At 39.6% G+C, this 21,577-nt stretch overlaps 2 protein-coding genes across 4 annotated transcripts in view; one reads left to right on the top strand and one right to left on the bottom strand.

The window, feature by feature from the left end:
* Window positions 1–3,538: 3,538 nt before the first annotated feature.
* LOC144653525 (arginine--tRNA ligase, cytoplasmic-like) lies at window positions 3,539–16,569 on the bottom strand. Its single transcript, XM_078513520.1, has 14 exons — window positions 16,322–16,569; window positions 16,077–16,244; window positions 14,691–14,879; window positions 14,005–14,094; window positions 13,661–13,902; window positions 10,233–10,353; window positions 8,921–9,050; window positions 8,657–8,761; window positions 8,186–8,364; window positions 6,982–7,091; window positions 6,738–6,843; window positions 5,550–5,663; window positions 5,341–5,399; window positions 3,539–4,277 (listed from the first exon to the last, which is right to left on the bottom strand). The coding sequence occupies exons 1-14, from the start codon at window positions 16,520–16,522 to the stop codon at window positions 3,920–3,922; spliced, it is 2,172 nt and encodes a 723-aa protein (XP_078369646.1). The 5' UTR covers window positions 16,523–16,569; the 3' UTR covers window positions 3,539–3,919.
* The window catches only part of LOC144653523 (TBC domain-containing protein kinase-like protein), a 34,053-nt gene continuing 16,770 nt past the window's right edge, over window positions 4,295–21,577 (top strand). Inside the window, exons 1-6 of one of the 3 annotated variants that reach the window (XM_078513518.1) lie at window positions 4,295–4,319; window positions 16,672–16,921; window positions 17,869–17,941; window positions 19,795–19,909; window positions 21,091–21,164; window positions 21,291–21,369. In XM_078513518.1, coding sequence (XP_078369644.1) covers window positions 16,729–16,921; window positions 17,869–17,941; window positions 19,795–19,909; window positions 21,091–21,164; window positions 21,291–21,369 — 534 coding nt within the window. In that variant the 5' untranslated portion in view covers window positions 4,295–4,319; window positions 16,672–16,728. Of the gene's footprint in view, window positions 4,320–16,602; window positions 16,922–17,868; window positions 17,942–19,794; window positions 19,910–20,584; window positions 20,590–21,088; window positions 21,165–21,290; window positions 21,370–21,577 lie in introns of those variants that run through there. The other 2 variants (XM_078513517.1, XM_078513519.1) reach the window with 2 other exon arrangements.

Genomic DNA, 21,577 nt, shown 5'->3' with positions numbered 1-21,577 from the left:
ACGAAATGTAGCCTGCGAACGCAGACGTATTTGCGCTCGTGTTTTATTCTATCGCGTAATCCGTAATCTGATTGGCCAAAGAGAAATAGAAGATTCTACGTCACAGAATTCGTTCCTGGCTCGAGTTCGCAGACGTTACATTTTTCGATGGAGACTAGCCTGAATTTCAGACGTCTTTCTCTAAAAAATTCGTCTGCGTTCGCCGACTATACAAAATGCTCAAAAATCGCTTGTCACAAGATACCGTCTTTAGCAATCTCTTAGCAACTGCTCTGGAACTGTAATTAAGAAGCACCACCCTTAAAGGAATTCTTTGAGCGTTTCGAGCTATTTGTCATTTTCCAGCGAACAAATTGTTAAACCATAAACGTGAATTTCAGAGCTAATTACGCAATGTACGTTGCACAATGAACTTCCAACTTATTGCATGTTTAGCTAACAAGGTGGTCCATGGAATTGCTGTTTACCGCGCGCCAAACTGAAATTTATTGTAGAACATTCGTTGATCATGATTTGATTTCGTATATTATTGATTTCATAAACGACTGGAAGAATAGTAGTATTGTGGCTCTTTTACATTCGGTTTAGCTGAAATTTAGTTCTATCTGGGTAGATATTTCCCGGTAGGAAACATTATCTAAAATTTATCACTTCGATCTGTTCCTAGGAAAATTACCTTTGAAATTGCTTTTGGCTTCATGTTGTTAGAAATTTAGAACTTCGCAAAGGTTGAATAAAAGTGTCGTCATTTTTCGTCTTTTTCTTCATGTTTTTAAATTTATACTGTTGCATGAAAATCTTTTTTTGAACATTTCGCTTTATTAAATTTCGTTTTTCGATGAACAACGGGCCTTTCATGTTTTTTGATGAATGAGAAAGATAACGATTATTTAGTACATTATCAGGAATCCTTCAAATTGTCCGCTTGCTTTTTAATTGAGACTTGCTCTTTTATTCGGTAAACTCGGTCGCTTTCAAGCTGGTGGAAGCGAAGGACAACAGGTACAAAAAAATAATTTTTAAGTGATCTACTAATTGCGTAAGCGAGTCAGTCTGTTATACTTCAACACAACTACTATTTAAATATCATATGAAGCTAAGGAATTGAATCAATTCTCAAAAAATTACGACGAAAAATAGCGTTAAAAACCAGTATACCGCAACGACAAATTGTCAAGCAGTTAATCAGAATTTATCTTACCTCAGTGGTGGCTAGGCGGGTCGCTTGATGCATGAAGTGAATGGCCAAACCGCCGCTTTCCAAAAAAAAAAAGTGCAACACTGATTCAAATGACGTTAATAATCACTTATTGGATCTCTGAATGCCATTCATTTAAAAGTGAAATAAAGGTTTTGAAAATTAACACCATGTAATAGCTTGTGTCCTTATAGGGTGTTCTTTTCTTACTACAGAACTTCACACAAACCCTTTTTAATAAAATCAGGGGCACCCATCGAGAATATAGTTCAAAACCACTTAAAGATAGCACCGTTGAACGTATTTTAGTATTTAAACGGTAGCTATAGGCATATTTTTATCCCCTAAGGGGGATCAAAACTTACCTTTTCGAAAATTCCAGCCAGAGAAAGGCTTCCGAAAATTCTAGGTGACCTTTTTAGAGTAAAAAATCCGTTAAAAGTGAACAATTATACCATTTTTAGATATTCGAAAATCCTAGGAAAGGCAGGCAAGCAAAAAAAATTACAATGAATGTTTCGAAAATTCTAGATCTCAAATCGTCTTCCAAACAGATATTTTAACGAAATATTCCGTTGGGTGCCCCTGTAAAATTACAAGTGGCATGGGGAAACATTATCAACGGTATACAAAGGTCGTGTCGTTTAATTTTAAATATTGAAAGTCCGTCAAATTTGAGCGGGTCTCTAGTCGTCCCATTTATTTACTGTAACTTTAGCCATGCAGTGCCCTGAGTGCCAAAACCCGTAGAAAACAACTATTACGGTATCTAAGGGCAACATGTACGTAGCTAGAACACGAATATGACCCGTGGAATAGATTCTAAACAATTAGACACTACAATAAAAACTCGTGAGTAAGAACCTAACATTTAAGAACCTGTTAGGCTAAAATTTGCAATTTAGATACCATTTTTATAAGAACCTATTTAGCCTCAAATTTGGTAGCAGGTTCTTATTTTCTAAAATTGGTTAAAAAAGTTTACTTTTGGGAAATAAGTTTGGACAAAGCATTACTGTGCATGTATATCATGTCATATTCTAAATGATTTGTGCTTCATTTTTACATAAGCACTTATGTGGTATGCAAATTTTATACAAGGAATAGGCCAAATACCACTAAAATCTCTATAACAATATTGAAATTTTTTCTTCAGCAATTAAGAACCTAATTAGCCTGAATTTGTGCTAATAGCCCTTTATGTAAAAACCTGTTTAGGCTAACCTGAAAAATAATAGGTTCTTACTCGCGGGTTTTTACTGTATTACACACTAATTGCTTTGTTTTACTTTTGACTATTAGTCACTTTTTCATACCATACTTTCGGCGCTTTCATAAAAGAAAATGGATTGTGTAATTAACAAGTTAAGTACAATTTCTTGTTTTTCGAAATTGCGCAAGTCTACCTGCTTCTAGCGGTTTGGATAAAGTGTACCGGACATTTGTTGAAAGAATGATTGGTAAAAACTTTCAGCATACATAAAAGAAGTAGGAATTTTGTTTATCTGAAGTCCAATATTTAGTCTACGCATAAATTTTACCCTTTCTATAGAAAATCAAAAATATTTTAAAATCCCTCTTATAGATTTTTGTGAAACTTTGCTCAGCAGAAGGCAAACACCCAAGGTATAAGTAGCGTAGAGCATTTCCAGAGAAAATGCGGATAAGGGCTAAAATTCGATTCACAGCCAAAGCAAGTGTGACGTCATTGTCACGTGATATTTATTTCCATCTCTAAAACATTGATACCATATTAAAGTTCAGTCTATATGTAATCCATGTGTTATAATGGATATGTAATTGAAATCAAGCTGTTTAGGAAGGGGAAAATTAAAGTTGGAACTGGTGCTCCTACAAATATACTGGGTCGTTTGGAAAGTCAATTACAAATCGAGGGCTTTTTTTTTTCTGAACGAGAATTTCTGACTGAAATTTATGAAATATAGCCCCTTTTGTGTCACCTGTGATTAGTGGAAAAGGTTTAATTAAACGACGGAAAAAAGTTGATTTCAATACCAAATAATACCTTATTGTTACTTATTTTCGCGGGCACTTAATTTCGCGAAAATGGAACAGGAATATTTCGCGAGACTTAATTTTCGCGATTTGGCCAAAAATACGTAATTAGCATAAAAAATACAATAGAAATCGTTTAGAATTAATTTTCGCGGGTCTTTAATTTCGCGATTTTTTGAAAATCGCGAAAATCGCGAAAATTAAGCCCCGCGAAAATAAGTAACAATAAGGTAAATAAAAAATTTTTAGCAAAGCCGGAGCCACAACTTTTTACTACCCAGTGAAGGCTTCAACACGTTTTGTTAAAAAAAAATCAACCAGCAGTAACTTGGAACGGACACTTGATGCCGGATTTTATTTCTTCAATAGTGCTACAAGCTAAGGGAACCACTGCGCAATGGAATACGGCTTTCCCACAGCGAAAGTCATTCAAAATTGTTCCTTTTATGCGACTTCACATTTTCGTTTCAGGTTTAATTCCCAGGATGTGAAAAGAGTTACAAGCTAAGGGAACCACTTCGCAATGGCATTCGGCTATCCCAGAGCGATAGTCATTCAAAATTGTTTCTTTAATACTTCTTTACATTTTCGTTACAGGTTTAATTTCCAGGATGTGAAAAGAGTAACAAGCTGAGGGAGCCACGACGCAATGGCATACGGCTATCACAAAGCGAAGTCATTTAAAATTGTTCGTTTTATGCCACTTTACATTTTCGTTACAGGTTTAATTCCCAGGATGTGAAAAGCGGTTTCCATGACGCGCGCGGTGGCCTCGAGAAGTAACATTCGTCCCATGTCGACTTTGATGATCTCGCCTGTTTTACGGTCCTTCTCAACGCAGTAGCAGTTGTCGTAGAACTCGGTAAGAGTGGTGGCCATTTCGTACATGAATTCACACAGAGTGTGCATCAAAAGATCGTCCAGGACTCGGCTCAATATCTCAGGGAAGCGAATGATACACTTGCCCAGTTTCCACTCCTTTGGATGGTCCAGCGAAATTTCCGTGTTGTTTAAACACGATTCCAGGCTCTTACGGTCGATGTTGGCCGTGCGCATGATAGATCTGGAAGTAAAAAAGAATAACACCTTTTTGTTAGCATATATGGTTGAAATCAGTACAATCTCTGGAAATTTATCTGGTAAAGGTTGTTTAATGTCATTCAGTAATGTAGCATAATTATTAACGTTTATTAAGATTCTTATGAATAACTAGCTATTAGTTGTCATTTTTGATGCGCACGACTCTAGTAAACGTTAAAAGAGCTTTGCAGTCAGCCGATTTTATACCTTTCTCGGTCAGAAGTTCCTCGCTTAAAGGGACTGTGTCACGGCTGGGTTATGTTTATTTTATTAGTTTTTGCCAAATACTCACCAATAAACCTATAAATGTTGGCAAAGAAATTACTTCTATCGATCTAAATGACAAAAACATAGCTTCATTGCAACCAATTTTGTCTCCAGGGCGTTATAATTTAAAGTTACAAGCAAACGAGATTAACTTTGAAAACTGTTCCGCCCAACAATATTTCAAAAACCCGTATCACAATCCATTTCAATCTTCGTCGGCTTTGGCCATCCGCACCTTCTTTTGTATTTGGTATGTTATTGAAATGTTCCTTCACTGTTTTAATAGGTTATTTTCATATTTTTAACGAATTTGATGGTCATTTTCCATGCCTAAATTTTGCTAAAATCCGTGACACTTTCCCCTTTATTATAAACTGAGCTTGCGAGTCACTTCTTCACAAACAGGGGAGCAGGGATAGCGCAGTGGTGAGAGCGCTCGCCTCCCACCAATGTGGCTCGGGTTCGATTCCCAAACCCGGCGTCATATGTGGGTTGAGTTTGTTGTTGGTTCTCGTCCTTGCTCCGAGGGTTTTTCTCCGGGTTCTTCGGTTTTCCTCCCTTCACAAAAACCCAGCACTTCCAAATTACACTTAGCCCTGTTCCCAGTCACATACAGACACGATATTTTTAGCCTCCAGGAAGCGGACACCTTAACAAAGTGGACACATTTTTCTTGTCCCAAGGATGGGGAAAAATTCGACTGTATTACGAGTACGAGCCGATAGATCTGCAAGGCAATTTTATGTCAAAAAGAGCTTCTACATGGTGGTTACTCTTACCTTATCCGCGTGTATGCGTACAGAAGATAAACAGCCGTGTTTCCTTTGTCGTCTAACATCTAATGAAAACAAGACCCATGAAATTACAACAAGCAACTGTGATGACCTACCAAGGACTAACCTACGAAATTTATTTTACAAAACACTGCATGATTTCAAAAGCGATGCATCATAAACACACAGTGATAAACTCCCTTATCGAACATTACCTTATCGAACGAGAAAACGTAGTCGTTTACTCTGTTATGTGAGAGATCAGCGTATTTAATGCAGCCATAAGCTACAGCTTCTTGAGCTGCGCTTAGCTCCTCGGCACTCAGAACCTACAAAAAATAATTACACACGAAGTTGGCAGGTTTTTTAATAGCAATGTCAACGTCAAAGTCACGTCACAACAAATAAACTAATAGCAATCTAGTCGATAAGAAACCAGGACACGAAAATTGGCGATAGACCAATCATGACTCTGGATAAAAACACCTTACCAGAGGCTAGCGCGGGAAAACTAAAACATGTAACGGGTGGGCAAGGGCGAAAAAAAAAACGTGAAACGAACCAAGCGCGGGAAAACTCAACAAAAGGCAAGTAAAACTAAGGAAAAAGCGCGGGAAAAACATGAAACCAGCAGTAAGCGCGGGAAAACTAAAACCATGAATACAGCGAAGGAGACGAAGGAACTTGTTAGTGGAACTAAAATGCGCAAATTTATGGCAAGGCGGGAAAAGCAAAATCACGTGACTGGAGGAGAAAGCGGAAAATAATGTAGGTTGAGGCATTCTCGACCCCAGAGCACTTCTCTTTTGCGCATGACTGACGGCGAGAAGAGCTCTGGGAAACTCCACGCAAGCGTAGCCAAAATCTGGCTACGATGACTCTATTGCGCACGCTCCACATTTATTCACCAGAGACTAGACTCTGCGTTTTATGCAAATTTAGATCGCGTCACGTTATATTGTAATCAGTACTGTTTTTGGACGATTGTCTGTTGTTAAACATCGTTATGCATTAAACATGCTTATTTGAGTAAGGAAGAATTGCTCCGAGACTGTTGATATCGTCTCCAAACAGAAATACATCCGAAAACAACGCATATTACGATTGCGTGCACAATCTTTGATTTGCATAAAGCACAGACATTCAATTCCCAAGGGCCAGGAAAACCATTCCGACGCACATTTAAATTTTGGCGGGTTACAGATTGACCAATCAGAGGTGTTTTCATTGTTTCAACGAACTTCAAATGACAATAGGTTCTGTTCCAGGGTTGCCCAGAGCTCTTCTCGCCGTCAGTCATGCGCAAAAGAGAAGTGCTCTGGGGTCGAGAATGAGGTTGAGGCTGAGAAGTCAGCGAGCCTTCTCTTTCACTGGTGTGAAGAAGTCGTAGAAGCAACACGAACCTGGTCACGTTCCTTTTCCTTTAGCTTATCAAGCGCTCTTTTAAGACCTTCATCGAGAAGATCAACAAGACGAACTGTGTCTCCAGACCTGGTCTTGAATTTCTTTCTGTTAACAAAAAAAAACTAGTTAAGAAACTGTCGTCTACTGTAAATGCCTTGTGTTTGGCTTGGAAACAGCTCTATCAGAAAAGGAGCAGAGATATTTTTAAAGGAAGCGTATAGAATCGCGGGATTTAATACTTACTTGTCCTCACCAAGAACAACTCCAAACCCGACATGGTCCACCCGCGTTATTTTAGGGTCATAAACCCCAGCCTCCCTTGAAGCTCCAAAGATGAGTTTGAAGTGATCTCCCTATAAAAGCAAAAGTTGGAAAAAGTACACTTAGCAACCTGGAAATAGACGCGTAAACACGCAATCAATCAATCAATCAACAACTTTATTAATGTGTCAGTACAATTCTAGCCGAGAGTGAAACACTCTCTACTAAAAGGGGACTCATAAAATAATAAAAACAGGCACGGCGGAGCCGGGGGGGCTGGGGGACTTTAGCCTCCCCAGAATTTCCGAAAAAATAAAGACTTACTAAGAGAAGAGTCTTTTAAGCCCCCCCGCTTCAAGTCACTAGTCAGCCCCCCCCCCCCCCCCACTTGAAAAATTGCTCCGCCGTCCCTGAAAAAGACTTAAAATTGATATTTACCGTACAATAAAACAGACTAAAATTTAACTACGCTATTTACAAATAATTTCAATAACAATTTTAAAATAAGCTTGTAATTCTATTGGTCATCTCGTGTAGCAGTTGCTATTGTTTATTGGGGCTAGGGGCATTGCTCCTGTTGTTTGTTCTATTGTTCTCTCGAAGGCTAGTAAGTCATTCATGTGAGATCAGATTGCGAGATGAGAAAGCTGAGACTTTTGTGTTCGCAAATGTTCTGCTCAGCTCATAGTAAGTAGGTAAGTAAAGTCTTAATTTAACGAGGGTAACACTAAAATAGCATGAAAAACACTAACAAACCAGTGGCCCTCTAAAATTATTAACAATAAAGTATAAAAATACACTGTCTAGAATACAAATATTAAAACTGTGGATAAACTATGAGACAATATAACAAATAAAAATACAAGAAATACGAGATAAAATATTAAAAAGGGTGAAAAGCGTAACTAAATTACAGAATAAAATGATTTAAAAACTGCTGTTCTTTAAAAATTCTCTTGGAAAGAGAGTTCCAAAAAGATTTAATCGTGGGTAATTTGCGCATAGATAGCGGTAAGCTGTTCCATTCTTTACAGGCAGTCACAGTAAATGTTCTACCACCTTCAGTTTGTCGTTTGACAACTGGACGGACAATATTAAAGTTGGCATATCTAGTCTGTCACAAGTGAGTCTCGTTCATGAAGAATTTTATTACCTTTTCCTGCCTTAAAATTTCAAATTAGCTTACCTGGCCAGCATCAGTGACATAAATAAGCCAGTCTCCATTCTCATCCCAAACTCTCTGTTGAAGGGCGGCCATATCAGAAGTGTCGTAAGTGAACCCACCATCGGACTTCACAACTGTTAATGGAACTTTCTGCCCTGGAACAAACACAACTTTACGGCCTTCCTCTTCAACAACCTTTCCTGAAAGAAGAAATAAAGCATTAAAACCTGAAACAACTTCTAAATAGCTCTAGTTACCCTAACCAGAGGTTTTAATCTAAATTAAACCTACATCTTGTTTCTCTCAAAACAATGTGCGGATGCAAAGCGACCAGGAAGCACGAAGTACCAAAATGTTCGCGAGCATAGCACTGACAAATGACACCTTTTATGCCTTACATTTTCAGAAGTGTGTGGGTAAATGCGTGCATTTAAGTATTTTTTCTTGATTGGCTGAAATGTGTGGAGTTCTTTGTAAACGACAGTCACAAACCTTTTCTCTCGAGATCTGCAACAACCTTAGGCATCAGATCTTGATAAAACGATTCTCCTCTCTCTATTAGAGTGACATCCAGCCGCTGATAAATTTTGTCAAATTCTGAAAAGAAAGAAAAAAATGAAAATAAGATACTTGACGGAAACCTGAGCAATTAAATGAAGTTGGATTTAAAAATGGGATTTTTGCTTCCCATTCTAATTTTTAAGTCTCTCATTTTCAGTTGAAAAAAAAAATATATTAATTAATGCTGCCCTATACCTTTCCTTGACACATCACAGATTAGATTCCAGGCTTTCCTCACATCTGGACTGCCTCCTTGTAATTCCACTACTTTTTCATATGCCACTTTTTTAAAAACTTCATCACTGTCAAATCTCTTTTTGGATTCCTGCAAAGAGAAACAAGGAAGAAAATATTTCAGGGCGAAAACATGGAAATGTGTTGTGTTAAAAAAAAATCCCCAAAAAAATCCCTCTGGAAATTCCAGTGTAGCTTTGTACTATTCTTTAAAAACTTTGCCTTTTGAAAACTCTCTCCTCCTTGAAATTTCCAATGACCTTCTCTGGGGTGGGTATGGACATTTCCTGGAGCCTAACCTGAAATCATGCTACGGAGGCAAGCGTGGCCGAGTGGTTTAGGGCGCTGGTGTTGTAATCCGGAAGACACCGGTTTGAGGCCTGCCCTTGCCACTAGCTGGATTTGTTTCTCCGTTGTCCCGAGTTCAAATCCTCCACCACGCTTTGTATATAGCCAACTGGTCTGCCTCCTCCCAGTTGGGATTTTTAACCTTGTTATGTTCATTTATAAATTATTTGTTTCCTCTGTTTCAGTGGCATGCCTGTAAACTAGCTATCTCGTTGAGATATGAAGCTAAGTGCATGACCACTATAAACACATATTTATTTTTATTTTATTTTATATGCCCTCCCTCCCTACTACTGTTACCTGGAGCCATGCAATTTACCGTATTTCTTGCAACAATGCTGCCCAAGCTCAGTCTAATTGCTCACCAACAGAATTCAGAAGACTCAAGTAAAAATGTAATTTCTGACGTTTGAATGAATGAATTAGACAGAAATTACTATTCTGACGGCACGGTTGAGAGGTTCGCGGGTTGTTATGGGATGCCTAGGTATATATGGGTTTTGGCGGGAGATTTAGGTCATTCTACGTCGTCAGTCCTCGTCTTCGCTTGCTTTTCTTTTTTCTTTAAAGTGTTGTTTGTTCAGCTTTTGTAACTAGTCTATTGAAAAATGCTCTAGATTATTAAGTACCCTTTCTCTCGGGATCTCGTGCTGCTGCATTAGATGAGGAATACGTTTCCACTTATTTTTGGCCACTTCTAAAGGGTGGTTTTTAGTGGTTTTCGTATCTGGCGTAGCACACAACTTTTAAAATACTCTGAGAACGAACTGTTGTTTTTTGCTAGATTTAAGATTGTAATCAGGATACATTTTGTATCGGATGACTGTATTAGGATACATTTTGCATCACATGACTGACTGACGCATCCTCAATAAACTCTTCACATTGAATGTCTCGTGTTAGTGAAGTCAGAATAATGAGCTACCTTATAGAAGGCCTGCAGGTCACCAATGGGTGGCGAAACTTGCAAATAGTTTGGAAACTTGTCCTGAAGATGTGCAATCAACATGCCAAACTGGGTCCCCCAGTCTCCAATGTGGTTGATACTGAAAACAAAAATAATATTGAAATAAGGAAAGAAATAAAAACCATTTATTTCTCAACAGATGGATAGCTGTAGACATTTCTATCAAGCACCTTTTTCCATAATAATCAAAGATCTCTTCGAGATATCGACTTTTTTTGCATGAAGTTAGTATGAGTAGAAGGTTTATCCTGGGCATTGTTGTTCGAACATATCATGGAAGAATTCAAACGTCTTTCAGTTCAAGCATTTTTTCATTTTCGCGGAGTAAATGCTGTACTTGTCAGTCGCGACGGCTGGGTGCTTTGCGACTCATATACTTTGGCTTGGTTAAAAAAGGTAAACTTTGACGTTTGCCTTTAACATGTTTAATCGAAATAGTTGTTTCCTTTCGAGTTAGAAAGATTTCTACTCGGCTTAATGCAGAAAAATAACGCCTGATCGCAGGTTAGGTTACGCACGACACTAATGACGTCACAGAATTTGACCCCCGGTGTGAGTCAAAATTCGGACAAACAAACCGCTCTGTAAGAGCAATGTCCCGGGGGGGACTCCCATATGAAACGGACGGGGATGCTTGTCGGAAATTTTGAAAAGAACCCCTAAAAGAGACCAATCTGGGTGTGGCTCAAGCCTTTCTTGACCCCTTAAAGATACCAAAAACTAAGAATGGAGTTTATATTTGTATATTTCTTCGTGCGTAACCCTAAACGAGACCATTATGGCTAAAAATACTGGCGTTTTGGGCGTTTTTCCTGGAACACCCTAAGCGAGACCCAAAGTCCGAAATTTACACCCCTAAGCGAGACGACGAGCATCCCCGTCACTTTCATATGCGAGTCCCCCCCCCCCCCCCCCCGGAGCAATGTATGGTTGGCGGGCACTTTGGAGGCATATTTAGCGATTGTTTCACAAAACCATGGCCAGATTGGCTCGGACTTCGGAAAGCCTTACCTGTGCAACGTAGAAAGCTTAAACCGTGATTTGAAACAAAAGGTTTGTCAAACAGAGCGATTATTCAATAAATGTGTAAAATGTTTTACTCTCAGTTATTGAATGGATTATAAAGGCCCAATTTGCTGCCAGGATTTGCTGAAAGAAAACATTTATTTTTATGAGAAATGCAAAACGTTTACACTGTTCTTAGTGGCACATTTTGCAACACAACAGAGCTAACCTTAGATTTATGCCACCACAAAATTACACAAAGAAACGCTCGTCCGATCGGTCCCCTTGCCTGACCCGAATATTTAAAGAGGTCAATTACGTTACACAATTGTCGCGGCAAATACTATTTAATATACACTGTTCGAGCTCAGCAGCTGTAGCTGCAGTCTGTAATAGTAATGGGGATAAATAATAGCTTTATTTAAATCAAACCCGCCGTCAATTCCATTAGAAAGGCGTTTGAATAGCATAATATTTTCGCCCTCTATCTATCATGTGTCGAAACAGATCGGATGGCCGGCGATCAGTGCCGCCAAATTCGGGAAGAATTCTGAACTTCTTGCAACCGACGATCTTTCCGGTGCCTAAATGAAGCAAACATACAAGTGCTATCCTTCGCAATTATATAATTCGATAGTAATTCGCATTCGGCAGCCTGGATAATTTTCAGTGCAGTGGAAATCAAGGTGCCATTACCGGATCTTCGACTAATAAATTCAATTTTGGGCCATTTTTTGGATACCTTCAATCTGTTTTTCACTTACTAAAGCAAAAATGTTTGAAATCTATCATTTTTCGAGCCTTTCGAGAATCTCGGCCTCAAATTGTGCCTTTCTTGCCCTTTTTTTCTTGTCAAGAATGCGTCCCCTCCATACAAAGCCTTTGCCAAAACTAAAATTGTTGTCCGACTCACGACTCACTGTGGTGAAATCTATTTTTAGTAATTAGTGCGCTTTGCTAGATGATGTTGCAATTCTAAATTGTGCAACTCAGCAGAAATAATCAATTGTCACGAAATGAGTTCCCTTTGGTTAACTATTAGCAACGTTTTAGTGTGTTCGTACAGATCGTGCGGGTAATGTTTGACCTCCTGACCTCTTTCAGTGCTTTGGCTAAATTAAAGGCATGGCGCCGCACAGTAAAATCTTTAGAAAAGCAGTCACTTGAGAAACACACAAGTCGTGTTTGCGTTAGTCACGGAGCGAACGTGACTTGAAATTTCCTTTACCACGTCATCTTTTGCTTTTCAAAACCACATGCCTAGCCGGAAAAATGCCTGCTTACGCATGCGAATATTTATTTTGTTCCGAATGTTCAATAAAATAACCCAAACCAGTTCATTTAAAAGAAAGCCAAATCACGCCAAAATAAAGAGTAGACTATAAAGGCTATCCCATTGTGTTTCTCCGTTTAGCGTCTTCCGACAAGCTTTTGGTAATTCCCCTGGCGCGATGACCTGTATCCCGTGCTTTGACACATTCTTGCTGAGCTTGCAACTTACGTTTCGATAACGTTTCGATTCTCAAAATACCGTAAACTCAAAACAAAAATTGGGATATCCAGAAAATAAGTCGTTGTTTTGCAATATTTAACACGTTCCGGGTAAATTGTACGACTTGTACTCGCTCCGAGTCAAACGCTTGAGTAACACAACAATAAATATTTCACACAAACAGAGCGCAGAGTATTCAAACTGAAAATAGGTGAATGATTATTTATAGCTACAAGCGAGAGATCGCGTGACATGGGTCTGACGTAGTGGTAGTTTTAAATAGCTTGGACATGTCCAAGCAGTCTTTGTTTTCGCTATGTGATTTTAGGTTAAATTAATATTCGCGCCTAAAGACTTGTACTAGTAAAAATTGCGTTCTTAATCGTTTTAAATCGCTGCCTTCGAGCGCTGAACCCCTTACATTCTTAATTGGTTATGTGACGTAAGATTTGGGCTACTCACGTTTTTGATTCTTATATAATGTTTGTAAATTTGACAAGTCACGTTTTTTCTACAAGAATGGAAGTGCTGAAGCACAACTATAGAGTGACACTTTACAAGTCACACGCTTTGATCACCCACAGCGGAAAGTATTCCCTTGAGAAATTAAAACAGTCCCTTGAGAGTTAACACGAATGCAATCCCTTCCGGTTTAGATTTTAGCCTATGTAAACGCTATTCTCCTACTTTTTGCTTGTAAACAAGCAAAAAAAGTCGAAAAAATTATTTCTGTCTTTCTGGTTACTTCTTAGGAAAAGGGTTCAGTTTCATTTTTATCATTCAGGCAAGAGGGACCTTATTAAGAAGGGACACAAATTTGAGGGGGCAATATCAATCACATAAAATCTGTATATTTATCTAACAGAGATGCCAATTTTGTCTTTCTCACCGTAACACATCATGCCCAACATATTCCAGAAGTCGACAAAGGCTTTCACCAATAATGGTGGACCTTAGATGTCCTACATGCATCTCCTTGGCAATGTTTGGAGATGAAAAGTCGACGACACATCTCTTTTTGACTGGCACAGCTGGAGGCTGTACTCCATTTGTAAGAATGTCTTTCAACAGTGATGAGACAAAGCTATGGCTGAGACTTATGTTGATAAAACCTGCTCCCGCTACTTCAACCTGAAAGATAAAAGTTTTAAGTAAATTTATAGTTCTGTATATTTTTTATAGAAGATAAGTTTTTTAGATAAGATAATTGTTTTATTCAAATGTTTGACTCACCTTTTGTACAAGGTCATTCTGAGGCACATTTGAAACGATTGAGGCAGCAATTTCACGAGGGTTACTTTTCACCCCCTTGGCTTTTAGCATCTGTTGACGGTAAAGAAAACAGGTCTAAGACATGGCTCTCATTTAGCAACACATACAACTGTAACATCAAAGTCACGGAAACCTGAGAAACAGCTTATGATGATGTGTTAAGTCACCAGTATGAGCCGCACAATACAACGACAAAGCAGGATCATAATGACACCACTAATGACACAAGGAAAAAAACTGATCCCTTCTTTATGTTGATATGTCCTTGTAATTAGGTTGCTAGCCTGCAGAGGACCTAAGTAAAGTTTGTATCAAGCCTAGTGGCCCAGACAGGTCGGAGCTTATTACGGTTCCTGTGGCATGAAGCGACTTGGAATATTTCTACTTCCCCCTGGATGAGATACTAGTCCATTGCAGGTTTACCCCTCAGCATTAAATTTGCTGGTACCCATTTATACACCTGGGTGGAGAGAGGCAATATGAGAGTAAAGAGAGTTTTTCATGCAGCTATGAAGAATATTTGGCTGAACCTCAAATGCTGAACACTGAACTCTGAATGTCGGTTGCTATATGTTGAATGCTGCATACCAAATGCCAAAAAACCTAGTATTGGTTAGAGGTTTTCACAAATCTATCGTTTTTATCACCTGGTTAATTGCCATAGCACTGTTGCACTGATAATCTCCAAACTTGTCACCCTGAGAAGCCTGCACAATCACTGGAGCATCTGGGAGATCAGGGAAAGTCAGTGCAATAGCCTTTCTAAATAATTCATTGAGAGTGAACTGGCAGTTGGTCATGATCTTTTTGGAATTGGCCTTTTCTTCCTTGATGCTCTGAAAATAAATATAACGACAGCAACTTATGACACGGTTCTTGGCAGGTGAATATTGTCTAGTTCCAAAAATTATTTTTCCTCAGACCCTCCCACCCCTCTGGAAATTCCAATTAAGCTTCATCTATTTCCTTCAAAGTTTTTGGTCTTTGAGACCCTCCACCCCACCCCCAGGAATTTCCAATCCCTTCTGTAGGGGGAGTATGGACATTTTCTGAACCTACACATTGATATTATAAAGTTGGTCCCCAGAAAGTAGCAGCTTTTTTTCTGATGACCCTGCAGACATCCATACATGAATTACTGAAAGAAAGGGGCCACAACAGTCATTTTCAGGTTTTGTTTAAATTCCTGCCTTTATGGTAAGAAATTAAATTAACCTATGTTGCCAGTGGCAGATCAATGGGAGGGGACCCAGGGTGCCAAGGCCCCTCCTTATTATTGGTAAAAGGACCCCCTGCTAATTTTTTTTTTTTTGGGGGGGGGGGAAATACAAAAAGCCTCTCACCTCCACATTAGGTTAGGGTCTGGATCCACCACTGGTTACATATTAGCACCCTCAGCTGGGTGTATACCCCAGAGGTGAACAGGAAAATCCACTGGGGAATACAGGTGGGTTGATATAAATTATGCCTGTGGGTAGGGAGGGAGAGAGTTTTTTAAAGCTACAAGAATAGGGAGGGGCATTTGTTCATACACCTGTAAGATTTTGATCTGGTGTATGGAGACCACAGAGATATCATGTACACCTCTGGGGGGTGGAGAAGGGGGAAGTCATTAAACATCTCACACTCTACATCCATGCCAGTGGGACAGGAGGGAAGTACAGGTGTCCGGAACCCAGTAGAATAGGTCTTAGGAGGTTATCTGACCTGTTTCTAGAACAAGGTATCATTTACAATGTCAATTCTTTTTAAAACGGGGTGCTATTTCAGAGACCCCGGCAGCGCATACCCACCAAAAACTTACCTGAGTATCCCCCCTCCCTGGGGGAAACGGCAGAAAGGGGGATTTCCAAGGTGGTACAAGCCAGGAAAAATAGCTCCCTCCCCTCCCCCTCCCCCCTCCCCCCCCCCCCCCCACCAAGACCACGTGGAAGGAGGTGATCTGCGCCGGAAATATGTGTACAATGTGTACATTTATAGAATATCAGATCAGAGAGTTATTGTTCGTACAAGCAAAGTGTTTATCATCTTACACGCTTGAGCGTTTCCACTTGGTACTTTAGCTTGCTGTTCTCAGTCAAAAGCTTTTCCAACTCTGGGTCACTAGCGCTTTCACTTTCACCGGCTTCAAGCTCCGAACTAGCACCAATGTTATTCTGTAATGCTTCGATTTTCCTCTTCAAGCTCACGATTTCATCCTCCTGAAAGAGATAACAGCAAAATACATCTCATTAAAGCTGATAGTATAAGGAAAGGAATAGAAAAATTAGAAACTTACGGCGATTTTAGCACGTTTAGAATATTCCTCAACAGCGCTACCGTCCGCCATTTTGTTGTTTGTACCACGTGGATGTTGTGACACGTGCAAAGCCTTGATTTGTGTAAACCTTGAACTTGAAATGAAGGAGCTTGAAATCGCTCGGAAAGCTTTCTTAGAACTAAAGGAAAATAAATTTCGTGATATAACGAAAAGATTCATTCACTGATGCAATTTTCATCGAAGGGGCTTCCGTTTGGCCTGGTTACACGGCGAACGAGTGGTTACCAAGTCCAAACAAAATGGCGACCCCTCCGGTTCCAAGCAATTCTGGCTTAGCGTTGTGTTTATACCTCTCTGTTGCAATGTAGAGCTTTTTTAAGACTTTCAAATAGCGTAAACGTAATTAATCTAAATAACTGCAGAAAATGGGTACCCTGGACCGAGCGCAGATAGGAATTTCGACGTTCTTTCCTTCGCCGCATCCGACAGATAAGTGCGGAACAAATGGTCTACCTCTCACTCCAAATTCCATTGTGATCATGGGGCGATTTCAGCGCCTGAAGAATCTTTACCACGAGAACGTTTGTCAGTATCTTGATATCATCAGAGTCAAACATGGTGAGTAACTGAGAAAAAATTACAGCCGAATTTTTGTACTTTGAGAAACCTCAAAAATACCATTTTGTTTTATGATCCTCAGATTACTCTGAATCACACAGAGAGAATCAAGGTTCCATTTCAAAAATAAGCTATGCAATTTAAGTCATCTTACAAAATAAAATGACTTTTCCGTTAAAATTTTTCTTTTACCCCCACCCCTTCTCCCTCTAGCTTTGGTGCCAAAAGATTGGAAGTTAAGCCAGCCGCACACTAGAGCAACTAGCTGAGCTATTCACCTTACGTGCCTGTTTGCTCAGCCATTTATTCACTGCACATTTTGCCGCAGACAGTGAGGAAAGTGCTTAGCAAGTTTGATTCGGAAGCCGCCATGTTGAAGCACGTGAGCATTCTGCGTGTGTTTATTGGTCAGTTAATATATCTGGCTGAGCAAGTTTCTCATGTCGCCCGCACACATTGAGGATCTTGCCTCGCGAGGCAAGAAATATCAAACACGATAGATATTTTCCTCAAGGCCTCGCGAGGCAAAATTCTCACGATAAACGGTCCGCACACGAGAGAAATCTGCTGAGCAAACGGCACGCGAGGCCGTTAGCTCAGCTAGATGCTCTAGTGTGCAGTAGGCTTTACCAATTTTTGTTGTGAATGCCTTGCCCCCAGTGGGAAATCTAGGAGAGGTGCCTGGGGGCTACCCGGCCCAATTTTTTTACCGAAAAGTATAACATTAAGGCCTCAATGGCTGCAAGTTTTTTGGCCTCCACCCCTAAGAAAGGGCTCAGCTGGGCTCCACCCCTCCCTGTCTTTAAGGAAGAAGAAATTTATCTTCATGTTACACCCTTGCCCAGTCCCTTTTGAGCACTTACCCTCTTGGGGTTTATCTCAACATCTTAACCTGCAACTACAACAAGAAAGGCAACTCATGTCATGTCATGTTACTGTCATTACAGAGAGACTTATAGTTGCAGAGGAGTTTTATTCTGAAAATTTGAAAACAGCTGTAAAAAGTGGTAAAGCCTTTAGGTGAGTTTTTTATGGGGAGGTCCACACAATTAATCACATGAAAACGTAAAATTCAATTTCTGCACAGATTGTAATCACAACAATCCAATGCACAAAACTGTAGTAACTATTAAAACTATAAGTCTATTCATCCTTGTTTCCTACAAGTGATGATCAACTTGGCTGCACCTTGTTGACTATTCACTCATACAGGCTGTAGAAAACTTGGCTCATAGTTTAATGGCTAAACAGTCAATGGTGACAAAGCTAATCAAATTTAGGTAGAATGATTTCAAATGGACAATGGCTAGTTAGTGCAGAATGCACTATTGTGATGGTTTGGTGGGTTGGCGTCTGCTAAACCCCTAAACCACTAAGCCACTAAACCACTAAACCGCTAACACGGTGTAAACTTTTAATCACTAATTAATTAATTAATATCAATTAATTAATTATTTCTGTAAAGGGGGGAGGGGATGGAGAGAACCTGACCGTATGCCCTTGGTAAAACAGGGAGTATATTTACGACACTTACAATTGAAGAACTCAAGGTATATATTTGTTTCAGAAAGCACTATGCTCTCCTTGTGGTACTATTCTTTCTGGAACAAAATACTTTGTGCTAAAGGCATGCGCAGATCAGTCTATATCATGAACATTGCGTGTTTCTTCTGCAGAAGGATTCGTGTAGACTCCGTGGCGCCAAGTTAAAACCACAAATTAATTGAATTAAACACTAAGGCGTCATAGTGGTTCATGTGAAAAAATTCTTGATATGGCAATGCTGTTTTCTTAGAAAAGGTGATCTAACATCTCATAATCAATTGATAATATCTGTGTTATAATCAATGTCGCCTTGTTTGCAGAAAATAAATCACGTTACCATATCATCATGTTACATCCGTTTTCGACAAAAACATAAGTGTAATGTTACATGTTTTTGACAAAAACAAAAGTATCTTGTTTGCTGTTTCAATATCAAACTGAAATTCAAGCTATCGAAAATTAAAATAACAGGGACGTGTTTAGAAATTTTGTATTAAAGCCTAACGTGGTGTGCTTTTCAATGCGGTAGAATTCCTGTAGAATCTGTGGCGTTAATTAAATTAAACTTAAAAGACATCACAGCGATCTGGAGAAAAACAACAGTATCATATTACATCCGTCACTTCCTTTCCTTTGATTTGTTCTCCATCGGTTGAACTAATCTCCGTTTTATTTTGTAAAACCTCTGCCTCTTTAATAAGTTGTTTGAACGTGCTTTCGTGACGGTTCCGACATTTCTTGAAAGAAATCTTCACAGTACGTGCTTCTCGGCTTCATGCTTGAGTGAGCGTGTGACGTGTTCACCAGACAGTGGCGAGAGCATGATCTGGCGAACAAAATGCTTTAGCAAAATTTCGGGGGAAAAGCCGCAATTTTTAGCGACAATTTCGGGGGGAAAAGTCGCAATTTCGACATTTTATGCTTTGTAATTCATAGTTTGTGCTCTGCTCGTGCACTGTTCTGAAAATTTGTAATTTTTTAAGTCGTTTTCTAAATGCTGAAGGAGACAATGCGGTATGATTCTTGTAGAATCCGTGGCGTTAATTTAATTAGACTTAAACACATCATGTAGCAGTCTAAGAGAAAAACAAAGGTATCATGTTACAAACCTTTGCACGAAAAGCACAAATATCACATTTGCTGCTTCAATACTGAACTGAAAGGTGAACTAATTTGACCTATCTCAAGCGAAATTACCCTGGAAAATTATTATCATGCTGTCGATTGATTGGCCATAATGCATTCTGCACTGTCCTTTGAGTCTCTGAGTTTTTACCAGTATGTCTTATAAAATAGAGCTTTTATATCACATGCTCCTTATTTTTCAGATTTAATGATATCACAAACATTGCTTTTGAAGTTGTTCAAGGCCTTTCCTTCTTGAATACACAAGGCATTGTCCATAGGAATTTGTTTCCAGGGAATATATCTTTCACACCTAAGGTAGAATTCTTGAAAGTTGTTCTATATTAATTTTGTTTTTCCTTACTTCCTTATTCATGTTGATCCTCATTGATTGAACTTTAAAATTCTCTTTTAATTCATGTGAATTAATAAGGAAGGTTTGCAGACTGTAGTGGGAGGCGCGGTGGCCTAATGGTTAGTGCGCCGGACTCCGGATCGAGCAGTCCGAGTTCGAGCCCCGGCCGGGGTCACTTGTGTTGTGTTCTTGGGCAAGACACTTTACTCTCATAGTGCCTCTCTCCACCCAGGTGTATAAATGGGTACCGGCGACATAATGCTGGGAGGGAACCCTGCAATTGACTAGCATCCCATTCAGGGGGGAGTAGAAATATTCCTAGCCGCTTAATGCTACGGAAACCGGGATAAGCTCCGGCAGTTTGGGCCGCTTGGCTCCTGGCTTCTCCTCCCGCAGACAGTAGTGATGATGTGGTTGCTTAGATTTTGAAATGTGTAGCTGCCCTTCTTGTATGGTACCCATCAGAGAGCAATATAAGAAGCTGAAAACATCCCCCTTTATATGGAGCTGCATGAATTTTAGCAGCATGCAGGAGGACCCTATACCTGCCAACTCTGACGCCTTGGGCGTGAGTCTCACGCCTGCGAGTTGAAAACTTCGATCTCACGCCAACTCACGCTTACGAACCAATTTCTCACACCTAGTCGAAAAATTTGAGTTATTACAACCACAAACGACACATTTTCAAAAAAATGTAATCTCAAACCAGAGTGAGTAAAGAAAACTCCCTTTAAAATGAGTAAATGGCGATACTTTCCCCGAAATGACAGAGTTTTGAAAAAAAGCGTTGGGAATGAGGTCGTGTTTAGCAAAGCACGTCCACGTACTGGGATCGGCATATGTTCAGAACGTCTTCGGAATACTTCGGACTTCTTTGGAAAACTTCGGACATTGTCGTATCGTCTTCGGAAATATTGGCACTCTCAGGATAAAAATCTCACGCCTTTGACCCAGAAAAAGTTGGCAGGTATAGGACCCTGCTAATGTCGTGGATTATCATCTTAAATATTTAACCAAAAAGAAGTATGTCCCTATACAATAATCTCATAATTATTAGTCTAACACTATCTGTGGTCCAGAAAAACAGGGTTAGAGTATAACGCTAAGATAATATTGAAGCTGTCTTATACAACATTGTACACAGGGTCAAGTGAAGTTGTCCAGAAGTGGTTTGTATTACATTACTGGTTTTGGAGCACATGTCGCATTTCCAGTGGGGTGAGTTGTGTGATTTGCTTTGCAGAAAATAGCTGCACAAGGAAATAAGGCCATTTGTGTAGGTTTTTTGGTCATTTTAAACTTGGAGTTCCCATTTATCTTTAGTTAATTATTTTCTCTGTTCAGTTGTCCAGAGTTCATGGCTCCAGAAGTCGTTTTGTCAGGTCAAGGGCTTTCTCCATTATTTGGGCCATCAGGACCAAAGGTACAGTATAAAATAATGTGACGAGAGCTGGCACAGCGCCGAAACTAGCTATAGCAAAAGACAAGATGAGGTACTTGCCTTGTCAAGATTTTAACCCAGAATTAAAATCAAAAATTAATATGTTTCACTTCACTTCAATTGTCCCCTGGTGCCAAGTTGGCGCATAGGGCCTCCACATGTGCTCCCCATCGATTCCTGTCTTGTGCTG

This window comes from Oculina patagonica, chromosome 5, assembly GCF_052425735.1.
Source record: "Oculina patagonica isolate OP01 chromosome 5, crgOcupat, whole genome shotgun sequence".
In the NCBI taxonomy this organism is placed as follows: domain Eukaryota; kingdom Metazoa; phylum Cnidaria; class Anthozoa; order Scleractinia; family Oculinidae; genus Oculina; species Oculina patagonica.
This window is presented reverse-complemented; position numbering and strand designations above follow the sequence as displayed.

Excerpts from the sequence above, each read along its gene's own strand:
- LOC144653525 (XM_078513520.1), bottom strand. The coding sequence starts at position 16,522 with ATGAATCTTTTCGTTATATCACGAAATTTATTTTCCTTTAGTTCTAAG. Across the intron at positions 9,051-10,232 it reads ACCTGCAGGCCTTCTATAAG|GAATCCAAAAAGAGATTTGA; the intron begins GTAGCTCATTAT and ends TTCTCTTTGCAG. Across the intron at positions 8,365-8,656 it reads TGCAGATCTCGAGAGAAAAG|GAAAGGTTGTTGAAGAGGAA; the intron begins GTTTGTGACTGT and ends TTCTTCTTTCAG.